This window comes from Pseudochaenichthys georgianus, chromosome 4, assembly GCF_902827115.2.
Source record: "Pseudochaenichthys georgianus chromosome 4, fPseGeo1.2, whole genome shotgun sequence".
Taxonomy (NCBI): Eukaryota; Metazoa; Chordata; class Actinopteri; order Perciformes; family Channichthyidae; genus Pseudochaenichthys; species Pseudochaenichthys georgianus.
Genome location: NC_047506.1, coordinates 8,350,594 through 8,362,614, shown reverse-complemented (window position 1 = coordinate 8,362,614; position 12,021 = coordinate 8,350,594). Strand labels below are relative to the sequence as shown.

Below are 12,021 nucleotides of genomic sequence, written 5' to 3'. Positions count from 1 at the left end.
ATTAAACTGTAACTGTTTTGAAATACGATTTATGGTTTTTTTAAGATATTGAGAAATGTCATTTGCATTCCCAGGCAAAAACATGATAATAGGATAATAATCTTGAGTTTCTTCCTGGATGTATTGAGACTTTCACAGTGATAATAATCATTGCATGGCATTTGTAGTAGGGTAGTGCATTTGATTTCATCACACATCTTTTTTTTAATTTGGTTGAATCTTCCTGCTGCACGCAAGCATCTGCACGAGGCAGTGTACATATAAAGTGCTTTCATTTCTAGCAGTTACATCACCAGTGTGTGGAGCTGGCGGCTATGTGAGTGAGTAGCAAGCTCTCAAAACTTTGTGAATGTTTCATGTTTTCCCCAAAAGGGCTTTAATGAAGGAACACAAATCTTCATCAAAACATCAGCAGGTTTGGGATTCAAAACACTGAGCCTTTAACATTTGTGTTAAATTCTATGCTTACAAGTGTATATTAAAGGGGCCCTGTAATGCTAATTTCCAAGATCATATTTGTATGTTGTGTCTCTGTGACATTTTTACATGCTTTAATGTCCAAAAAGCTAGGGGGGGGGGGGGGGGTGGTGCTAGTGAGTTATCCGACCGGCCCCCTTCGGTACCGCTAGTAAATTGTCAACGGTAGGGGGGTTTTGCTAGGGAATTGTCCGACAGGCCCACTTCGGTACCGTCCCATCGGGATTCGTCTCGATGGCCAGCCAGTCCGCCACTGCGCTACAGGAAAGGGAAAACCTCAAAAATCCTAATGGATCTTTAAAGATCTCATATTATGCTATTTTTAGGCATACATTATGGGTATCAGATATATAAAAAACATATCTAAGATGTGTTTTGCTCAAAACACCCAACAGATCATGCATTTGATTTTACACATCCCTCATATCCCTCTATTTCAGGCCTGCTGGCCCCGCCCCCTTTTGAGCACCAGGCACGTGTGAGTTCTGTGAGAGAAGGCTGTCTGCTCTGCTCCGATGCAGCTAAATGCTCCTGTGATTAATAGCCATATCATGTTCCAAACCACTTCAAGGATTATTTCTGAAACAGTATGGAGCTCAAATGCTTATTCTCTTGCGGGTTTACTACAAGGTGAGTTCCTTTTTTTTTTATTCCCTGCTTTTTTACACATACTCTCTCCAGTACAGGTTAGCTCTGAGTGTTAGCATGCTTGCTAATGTAAACAAAGACCATATTACGTCCAAAACATGTTGCGCATTGTTTCTGATAACAATTCAATTCAAAACCTTTATTTATCCAGGTAAAATCCCATTGAGATCAAAGATCTCTTTTTCAAGGGAGACCTGCAGCAGTAGGTTCCACAAGAAGACATAAAAACATAAACAACAGAACAACAGAAGGACATCATACAGCAAAATGTACAGGGATTACAATTTACATATTTAACCACATGTACAGGTACCAACAGCATCTGATTTTGTAGCATCCAACCGAGCTTTAAAAACATGTAGTGGTACTAGCTTGGTAATTTTCCATTCTTTTTGAAGACCGTTCCATGTTAGTGGAGCTGCACATCTAAAAGCTTTCTTCCCTAAGACAGTTTGTAGCCTTTATTTAACCAGGTGAAAGCCCCTTGAGATCAAAAGATCTCTTTTTCAAGGGTGACCTGCAACAGTCCTAGCACTTGGCACATTTAATAAAACCACAGCATGCGATCTCAGGCAATAAGTACTTTCAATTCGCCGAGAGATCAGGGAGCAGATATAAGATGGTAGTTTATCCAACATGGCTTTGTAAATGAAAAAGTACCAGTGACTGAGCCTCCGTACAGTAAGTGATGGCAAAACCGCCTTGGTATACACAGGCTACAGTGATGCGTAAGTGCTTTACAATTTGTCAAAAAATCTCAGTGCACTGTGATACGCAGCATCTAACTTGCTCAGGTAATTGGCAGGTGCATTCATATATAACAAATCACCATAGTCCAGCACAGGTAAAAAGGTCACAGTGACTAGCCTTTTCCTGGCCTCAAGCGAGAAACAGGACTTGTTTCTGTAAAAGAAACCTAGCTTAACCCTCAGCTTTTTAAGCAGGTTATTTACATGCAATTTAAAAGTGAGACAGTCATCAAGCCAGATACCCAAGTATTTGTAATAGGTAACCACTTCAAGTTGTATTCCTTGCGTAGTTACAATATACAAAGCAGTCTCCGGTGTATTTTTAGCTTTAGCTTTAGAAAAGAGCATTACCTTGGTTTTATCCACATTTAAAAGAAGCTTTAGTTCAGAGAGCTGAGCCTGAATAATGTTAAAAACAGCCTGTAATTTAACAACAGCCTCGTTAATCGAGGGACCTGCACAGTACATAACGGTATCGTCCGCATAAAAATGTAAGGTTGCTCCTTCGACATTTTCATCTAAACTATTAATATAGATAGAGAATAATAGCGGACCTAAAACTGAACCTTGTGGTACACCATTAGTGATGTTTAACCACTCAGAAGACAGCCAATCAAACTGAACACATTGGGACCTTTCAGAGAGGTAGTTCACAAACCACCCCACTGCATGGCTGGATATGCCAATACTGACCAGCCTCTGCTTCAAAATGCGATGATTGACGTATCAAAAGCTTTGGATAGGTCAACAAATAGAGCTGCACAACTCTGCTTATTATCTAAAATACTCTTAATATCATTTACCACTTTCATTGTGGCAGTGATGGTGCTGTGTTGCTTTCTGAAGCCTGACTGATGTTTAGACAGGATGTCATTTGTACATAAAAACTCCTTTACTTGTTCACTCACCTTGTTCAAGAACCTTAGCCAGAACTGACAATTTAGAGATGGGTCTATAATTGTTTAATAAGGTGGCCTCCCCTCCTTTTAGTAGTGGCAGGACATAAGCTGACTTCCATACTTTTGGAATTGTGTTCGTGCTGAGGGAGAGGTTAAAAAGAGTAGTAAGAGGTGGAGCAATAAAATCTGCAGCTGTCTTTAAAAAGAAAGGTTCTACGTTGTCCGGACCAGCCGGCTTTTTAGGATCTAGCTTGGTTAAGACTTCACGAACAACATCAACAGTAAAAGGAGTCAAACTGAAAGGGTTTTCCAGACCACATTGTTCTGAGTCACCGACTGTGGTGTTCACAGAAGCAGAATTAGAAACAGAATGAAACAGAGAGCCACAGGACACAAAATGCTCATTAAAACAATTGAACATGGTAGCCCTATCCGATATAGTGCCAGATGCTGTGGTAAAGCACGGAGGTAGCTCATTACGGATGTTTGTGATAGGGCCGGGAGTCCACATTTCCGATATTACGTCATATCGCATGCAAATCTGGAGCAGCTCCGTTGTACCCCCGTTTTTAGAGATGTGGGTACGGAGGAAAAAAGAGAGGGTTTTGTTTTCTGACACTTTGTGAGTTCCCTGGCATATTTATGTATAAAATACATCAAAAAGTGCATTTTGCATGATAGGACACCCTTAAAATAATACTCCCCTTTACTCAACCATATGCACATTTCCAAAAATAATAATCTGTGATTTAGTATGCATTGATTTGCTTTTCGGAGAGATCTCCTAACAGGAAGTATGAACAGGGGAAACAATTACAGAAACTGTTAATATTTCAAATGGGAAGCTAGGTAAGGCAAGGGAACATATTGTAGATGTAGTGGATTTAACATTTATGTCAAGCCTGGATGTCATTATAAAGTTGAATATAGAAACAAAATTCTGTATATTGCTTTCATCTGTCAAAATGTTTACCACGTTCTGCAGCCCTTTTTTGGCTCTCGCTTTAAACTGCAATAACAATGTATTACCCCTAGATGGCCAAGTACTCCAACTTTTCATTCAGCCTTTAGTCTTCAATTGTCCTTACATGAATGTAATCTTCCTAAGAGGTACATTTGTGTAATGTGACATGAAAACAAAGACTTGCACGCTTAACTGTTATACAAGACCACAGACTTAACTCTGTCAGTTGAGCTGTAAGGAAAGGCCGTTAAGTCTGGAGGGAGGGAGAGAGAGAAAAGGAGAAGAAAGTGAGCTATTGTTTTTCACAGCGACCCACTTATGAGCTTCATTCCTTGGCAGCCACGGTTGTCCCCGTGATACGACTGTACAAATCCTCCCATTTGCATGTTTGTTGTACCGTGCATTTACGTTTTAATGATATTATATATCTCCTTCCATGTTTTCATCAGCTGCCATAAATCCATTTGATCCATCTGCATGCTTCAAAGTCCTTTTCAGGTCATTGCTATTCTGTTTATCACCCATCATTTGTGCTGTAGCAACAAAGTGCTTCTGTGTACCCACTCACATTCTTTAGTGTTACCATCTCAGTTTTACTATTGGACCTCATTTAGCTCCCAACACCATATGAAAGGTGTTTCCCCACTATGATGCATGCTCGAGATTCTACATCAAGGGATCATTTTTCCACCGAGGAGTAAATGTGTGTGTGTGTGTGTGTTTGTGTGAATTTGAGGGATGGCAGTGGGGTAGGTTGCACTCTGGATGACTGAACAGCTATGATCGAGGCAGCCTGAGCCAATCAGCCGGCGAGCACCGTGCCTTCTGATTCTTAATTGGCTCCCAGTGAGCACAGCTGATACACAGAGAGCCAGCTGGTTTTATTAGAGAATGAGCTGGGGCCAGAGTGAGGAAAGAACGAGAGGAGAGGCAGATATATAGAGGCAATATTCAGAGTGCGAGTATCAGCCAGTAATTACCTTCCAGCTTCTGAGCCAATCACAGAGAGATACAGAGCGAGGAAGCCCATTTACATTCTCAGTCTATTCCCCGGGCTGAGAGGGAGACAGTGTGCTGATTGATTTAGAGTCAGAGAGAAGGGACGGAAGTGTTCTGTTTGGATCGGCATAGCTCATCCTTTCTCATATCTGCAGAGTCGTACTGGGAGAAATCAGATGGACAAGATGAACCAAAGCTCAGCTGAGGCAGGGTCTGGAACAATAGCACTGCGTTACCTCAGGTAGGCACCTGTTCTTTTCTCTCATGATGTTTTGCTCTTTTTCTTCTTCTCTGTTATTTCTCTGTCTGCTCTTCAATTCTGTTTATTTCACACTCACACCAATTCACAGGATGGCTCTTAAATCAATGCACAGTGTCTGAAAACAATTCCAGATGGAGAGTGGCGTGCAGAATTACAGAGGAGAAATCCCCTTGTGAGACCCAGGAGAAAAGTCTTTACATGAGACCTAGTGTGTATTCATATGGCAGTCTGTTTGAATCAGAGAAAGCCTTTAAAAGGAACACACAGAGTAGAGGAAGTAATAAGAGATATCAATTATTTAAGTTGACCTGCTTTGCAAATGCCACATCAATACCAGTGATGATGATGATGATGCTGATGATGATAATGATAACGATGCTGGTGCTGGTGGTGCCAGCAGGAATACCTTGGTACGCACTGAGAAACTCCTGCTCTGCTTCGGGAGTGTTGAATTTCCTTCATTGCTCTTTTCCACTCCACTGAAGCCTCACATTAACTTATAAATATAAGCTCTTATTGAATTAGGGAGGTTATGTTCGATGTGGCATTATCATACATATTACCAGCTATGCCACTCATTTTATGATTCAGAATTGTTTTAATGGATGAGAGGTGTAATCAGTTATGCAATCGAGGTTATTGTGGTTCGCCCCTGGCTGCCTCTGTAGCACCACTGTTACTCTCAGAGTGACGGAGAGGAGGAGAATTTCAGGAACAAAGCACCACTTCTAATGTGCTTGGCATCTATGTGCTGGTATTTCCTGACATTTGTATAGTAATATGCAGGTTGTTTACCCACCTTTTACATACATACATACACACATACTCACGCACAAACTGCACATGCATATTGATTTATCAATTTGGATCCACTTAAAAATTCAAATATCAGTCCGTGATCATAAAATGCACAATTAGTACACAGCCCTTTGTCCTCATGATCCAACCTGTCACACAAGAAATGCATTTAATGAAAGACTAGGCTGTGGCTCAGTGGATAGTGTGCTGGACTTCGAATCAGAGGGTAGCAAGTTTGAGTCCCACAGCAGTCAGCATGTCGTTGTGTCCCTGGGCAAGACACTTCACCCCAAATTGCTCCTGTGGGGATTGTCCACAGTACTGCATGTATGTAAGTCGCTTTGGATAAAAGCGTCTAACAAATGACATGTGATGTAATGACGAGGCCATCCTCCCTAAGAAAAAGCATTATTAAAAGGTTCACCTGAAAAAACAAACAAAGCCAATGCGTCTTTTGTGTTAGCCATTGATAACAGGGTCTGTATGGACATGCTCTTGACTGAAGGCAACATCAGCAATTGTGTTGCATTATTAATGCAATGTGCTTGCCAGATTTTCACAAGAGAACAAAGCCTGGAATAAGGTTCTGGCCTTGCAGCATTTGTTACTTTTTTAGATTTACAATAAGATGCTCTCATTTACAAGTGAGATGCTGAATCAATGACTTTTTCACTTATTTTGTCCATCTTTAATCTGTGTTTATTTCTGTGCAGCACTTGGGGTATAACGCCTGTAAAGACACACTAGAAGCACACACATTCACAAACATCCAAGCTGCGAAAGACATTGTCACAATCTTTAAATACAAAAAAAGTTGTTGAATTATCTTATTATGACAGGCGTCTAACAAATGACATGTAAACGATTGGAGTGTGAAAGCCTGAGTGATGAGTGGCCTTGCTGTTTTTGTCTTTGGTCAATCTATTATGAATGTGTTGTCACTCAGCAGTCATTCTTTCCTCAGTGCATTTCAAAGGATGATTGCACAATACAGCCACCTTAATCAATGCATGCACCTACACATTACATCTATTCGTGGAGCTTATTTTTACCCCCTCTATAATGTATGTGATTATGCTCTTTGCACTCTCCTCCAAGTGTTTACGTCTGAGGAGCTGAGGCTGATTAACTATTACCCAAGAGGCTCTGTCTCAGTTTTCAAATCTCTCAGATCTCTCCAGCTTGTTTTTTGCATGCTGGCAGTCAATTAAGACAGTCAATTAAAACCCCCATATTCTACCTCTAATGGAATCTAATTATACAGCTTCTATTACCATCAGGTTCTATGTCCAGGCATGTAAACATGTATGCACTTATAGGTCCTCCATGCGCCTCATTTATTCACTTTTAAACCAACCTGCTGTTCATAATCAATTATAAAATGATGATGATATTTGCCATGGTTATTGCCAAAAAATACACGACACCCAGTTGTTATAGCAACCTGTTTAAGCAAAAGCTTGGAGCTGATTTTGAAACCAACTAAAATTAGATGAAGATAATTACTTTCTAGATCTCTAAGCTCTATGCAAAAAGCATGCATCCATTAGCCCAGATTCATCTTTGTGATAAAGCTGCTTAATGATCTGATATAATTATATAGAAGTTTTAAGAAATGGATTTGCCAGGGGCAAGCGGAAACTCACTAAGTTAATTAATGACAATCCCGATATGAGACAACCCTGCTGTTTTAGTGCGATAATGGTTGTGTAACTAGAAAGATCAAAAATAATTCCAAGCACAGCTGACTTCCCTCACTGCTGTTTCTCCACAGTACCAGATTAGCCAAACTGACATGGATATGTTTCACAATTCTTAAAAATGCAAAGTTAATCCACACCTGGCACAGTCCCTGGCTTCAGCTGTGAAAGTTCATATGGCTTCTAGAGAGCAAGTGTTTGGCTTTTGTGCATGATTTTTGTGCCGAATAAAATGGTTTCACCTCTATTTCTAAAAGGTCAGTGCTCTGACCACATCACTAGTTGTTCTGTTGTGTCTAGGCAACCCTTAACAGGCAAATAACAGCAAATAATGTTCTCCAATCAGCACGCCAGAGAACTTAAGAAATGTATTACAAAAGGATTTCATTTTTTTAATCAGCCTTGAGATTATTAACTGGACTCAATTTTCTTGCTGCACTTCCTAAAAAGAAAACGGCATCAAAACACGTCCCATTTGTGTAAATTCAAGGGGTCCTATTGAGGCTTTATGGGGTTTTCCTTTCCTGTAGTGTGTTATAGGTTTTCGTGGTCTGCGAAGGCTAAAATACCAAAGTTCCCTCAAGAGGGAGATTCTCTCCCACATACTCCCCCCCCCCCCTCCCTGACTGAAACGCCTTGAATAGACTCCTTTGTTTACTTCCTGAACATAATGACATCAATATTATATATAACACTCACGCTCCAATTGGCTAGCACTCCAAAACATTTTGCCGTGGCTAAGGGGTGTGTTATCTCCAAGCAGTTGACCTATCACAACAGAGCCGGCCAGCTAACCAATCAGAGCAGACTGGGCTCTGGATTCAGACGGAGGGTGAAAAGAGCTGCTGCAGCACAGGCAGGATGAGAAAAATAAAGAGCTTTTTGAACATTGAAGCATGTAAGCTTGTCACAGTAGAGGAGCAAAAGGCAAATATGAACCTGAAAATGAACACAGGGAACAGGGCCCCTTTACCGCAAACACGTTGAGTTAAACTTGAATGCAACACTTCTCTCCTTCTGTATCTTTCTCATGTTGTTTGATATGAATGTTCTGACTCTTTGGACCTTTTCACTCAGCACACCTGAGGCCTGGGGCCAGTCGCTCAGAGAATTGTTAGAACAGCCTGAGATATTTTTGTCCTTTCTCTATTAACTGGTCTGCCTATACCTGTCTATCTGAGCTGCTGCCAGTGAGTGCAGCTGTCGAACTTGACCTGCTTTGGCTTCATTTCTCCTACCATGGCAATGATGCATTTCAGGCTTATTGTTATTCATTTGGCTTGCTTCCCTCTTTTCAGCTTCCTGCCACAAATCCCATGGTAGTTCCAATTGTCTGTGTGACAGCTCTATATATAGGCCAAATGAAATGATTGAGGTTGAGAGACGGAGAGGCATAGAGGGAGATGGGAGGGGAGAGATGATATCAGTGCACTGTTTAGACATAATTGTCTTCTACTGTTAAAGTCAGATAGCTAGGCCTATAAAAGTGTTACATCTACGCCTCACATGTTTAAAATAAGAGCATGTGGATGAGAGGGAGGGCAAAGCAAAATGAGGACTGATGGTATACAATTAGTAATTAGATCTACAGGAAGTATTCTATTTCCCATCTTTGCTTCATAAGTAGCAATACATATCTGTAAAGTGTAAACTAACAACATTAAAGTAGAAAGAGACAGGTATAAATCCATTAATTTAAGGTAATTGAGTTACTTTGTATTACCTAGCTTGAGGTAAGAGTTGGAACATTGCTTTTTTATGGTTTACAGCTAACACAATTATCTGGTGATACCAAGAGTGTTAGCCATGTTAGCAGCTGTTTTAGGCTAAATGCTAAAGTTAGCACTGCATGTTCCCACCAACAACTGACAATAACAAATTGCCAGAATTAACTTTATCCTCAGAGCCACATTGTAGTCTTTACACATGTTGCTGTTTGAAGCGTACTTTGGCACAGCTTTGAGCTTAATGCTAACATTAGCATGCGATAACATCAACAGCAATAAGCTTCAGCTGAGGATGATATGAATTAGTTTTGAAGGAACATTTTAATTGTATTCTTATATCCATCACATGTCTACATTTCCATCTAAAGGTGAGACATTTTAATCAATTATGTGATCATGGTCTTGCTTAAGTTAAAGTCTTCTTAAAACCCACCTCTTCTCCTTAGCGTTTTAACATTTGGTGTTTCAACATCTTTCAGAGTGTTGCTTTTTTGCATTTAAATTGTTTTTTGTTCTTACTTGTACTTGTTTTATGGTGTGTGAGCTGAGCTGTGGTACTTTTTTGTATGCTTTGTTTTATCTATTTGCCTGTACAGCACTTTGGTCTGGAGGTTTAAAGTGCTTTATAAATAAAGTTGTATTGTATTATAAAGTCATGGAGTCACTATTAATTAGCAGGATTGGAATTGATGACACATTTAAGAAAATGTTATGGCAATCTACTTAATATTTAGCATTTAAAGAATTCCACGGAACTTGTGGGGATATTAGGGGACATTGATTCACAAAAATTACACATTCATACAAAATATAATCTTGCTCTAGCGCAAGTTGGTTGGAAAAGAGTGAAAAGGTCAATCACTTGAAACAGTTTGGTCAGCTTCTCTTTGTCCTGGGTTGGCTCTGGCAAACTGCAAGAAGGGGAGAGAAAATAGAGAGAGAGAGTGAGAAATTGGCACTATTTAGGGTCAATTTATGTCCATTATTTAACCGCTATTATGTGAGCTGACCTTCACACTTCGAGGATGTTGTGAGTTTCTAAGTGTGTGTGTTATTTGAATGTGGAATAAGTCCATTGAAACTCTGATTTGAAAGCTGGACCCTTATCAGTTTCTTGCCTCCTTCACAGCTATACAAGCTTTACATAAACACATATATAAAGATGACATAACATGAGAAAGAGACTGTGATTAACTTTAGGCCGTGGTGTAATTCTTTATGTCTTTTTACTAAATAAGTAGGAGCACAATGTGTCTTTGAGAAAAACTGACCTTCAAAAGAAATCCCTCATACTCATGTTCTCGATCTCCTGCTACTATTTTACAAACATAAATGAGAGGTGGTTATAGTCGAGAGCTGCTTAGTAGAATACATCTTCTAATAGAAACCGAGCTCTTCTAATATTCTACCTTTACTATCACGATTTAGCAGAAACTGTAATCGAGACTTACCCAAATTACGAATTGATGTGTGAATGTTAAGGGTGCCTGTATTTCTGTGTTTATGCATCAATGTGTGTACGATTGATTTGACAGGATTGAAGTGAGCAGTGTTGTCTCTTTGGAGGCAGCTGAATGCTCTCAACTTAGCATCTGTTGAAATGCTCTCATTTTATTGCCTGCAGGGCACCTCTCGGCTTATTTGAAATCATTAAAAAAAAACTAAATAAAAGGGTAAGGAATAGAATAGAATAGAAGGTAAGCAATGGCTGGAAGGCAGTCAAACATGTTTTTCAATATAAAAGTCATAATGTACCCATTGTTTAAGGCCTTTTGTATGCCATTTGAAAGGTGTTCTGAGGTATAAAAGTAATGAGACAGGCTTTCATTTTGTCACAGTGAAACAGAGCACGAGGCTATAATTAGAGAAAGACTATTATTTCATTTGGCAGGTCCACATTGTGCCTTAATTAACTACAGTGAAGGAAACGAGTGAAAACACAAGGTTTGTCAAAGTAACATTTTCACCTGACTTTTATTTTGAATTAGTATTTTCCTTCTGTAATTCATTTATGACATTTAAAGGTTACAGTCATAGTTACACACTTTCATTACCTTGGTTGGTTACATGTTCACCAATTGCACTTCAGACACTGTTGACAAAGTAAACAATATATATCTTTTGGGAAAGCCGAAATAATCCGATGGAATATTTATTTAACAATTGCTCATTGACCTGTCTGTGAATCAGTTATTTCTCCAAATTGATTATTATCTCTGTGGATTGCCTCAAGATGAGGTTTGCTTGAAGTCTTCGATAGACATTTTATTCCAAGATAATATCATTATTTTTGAATAAATAGTCTTTCTACATTACATTAAATAAGTTAATAAAAGTAAATGTCAGCTTCAGATATTCTACCCATAAAAAGGTTCTGACTTGTGAGAAAATCCATGAGCTTTAAAGCATATATGTTTGTCTAATGTTGTCTAAGAATACATCGCCATTTTGTTTTTTGGATATAGAAATCTGACAGGCATGAGAGCCTGAAGGGAAGAAAGAGGGATTATTGGGGGTTTATATATTTGCAGATGATTTAGGTGGTATGGGTTTGAATTTTTTTTTATTATGATTGCTGCCTCTGTCAACCTGTTCTGTTCCCAAATACAATAATAAGGGCCAGTTTCAACAAGAACACTTGAGCTGGCTCCACTGACATTTCTTCAAATCCTCCAGAAATTCAGATCCTACCAGAGTCCCCAACACAGGCTACAGGTAAAACAATATTTTGAGCAGCTGGACAGATTTATTGTGCAGCTCATTAGTATAACATCTTAGTTCTCATTGTCTGGAAAAAA

The 12,021-nt window shown here is 39.4% G+C and overlaps 1 protein-coding gene across 1 annotated transcript in view; it reads left to right on the top strand.

The window, feature by feature from the left end:
* Positions 1-965: 965 nt before the first annotated feature.
* yjefn3 (YjeF N-terminal domain containing 3) overlaps positions 966-12,021 on the top strand; it is a 57,669-nt gene continuing 46,613 nt past the window's right edge. Inside the window, exons 1-2 of the mRNA XM_034080481.2 lie at positions 966-1,107; positions 4,892-4,977. Coding sequence (XP_033936372.2) covers positions 1,078-1,107; positions 4,892-4,977 — 116 coding nt within the window. The 5' untranslated portion in view covers positions 966-1,077. The remainder of the gene's footprint in view (positions 1,108-4,891; positions 4,978-12,021) is intronic.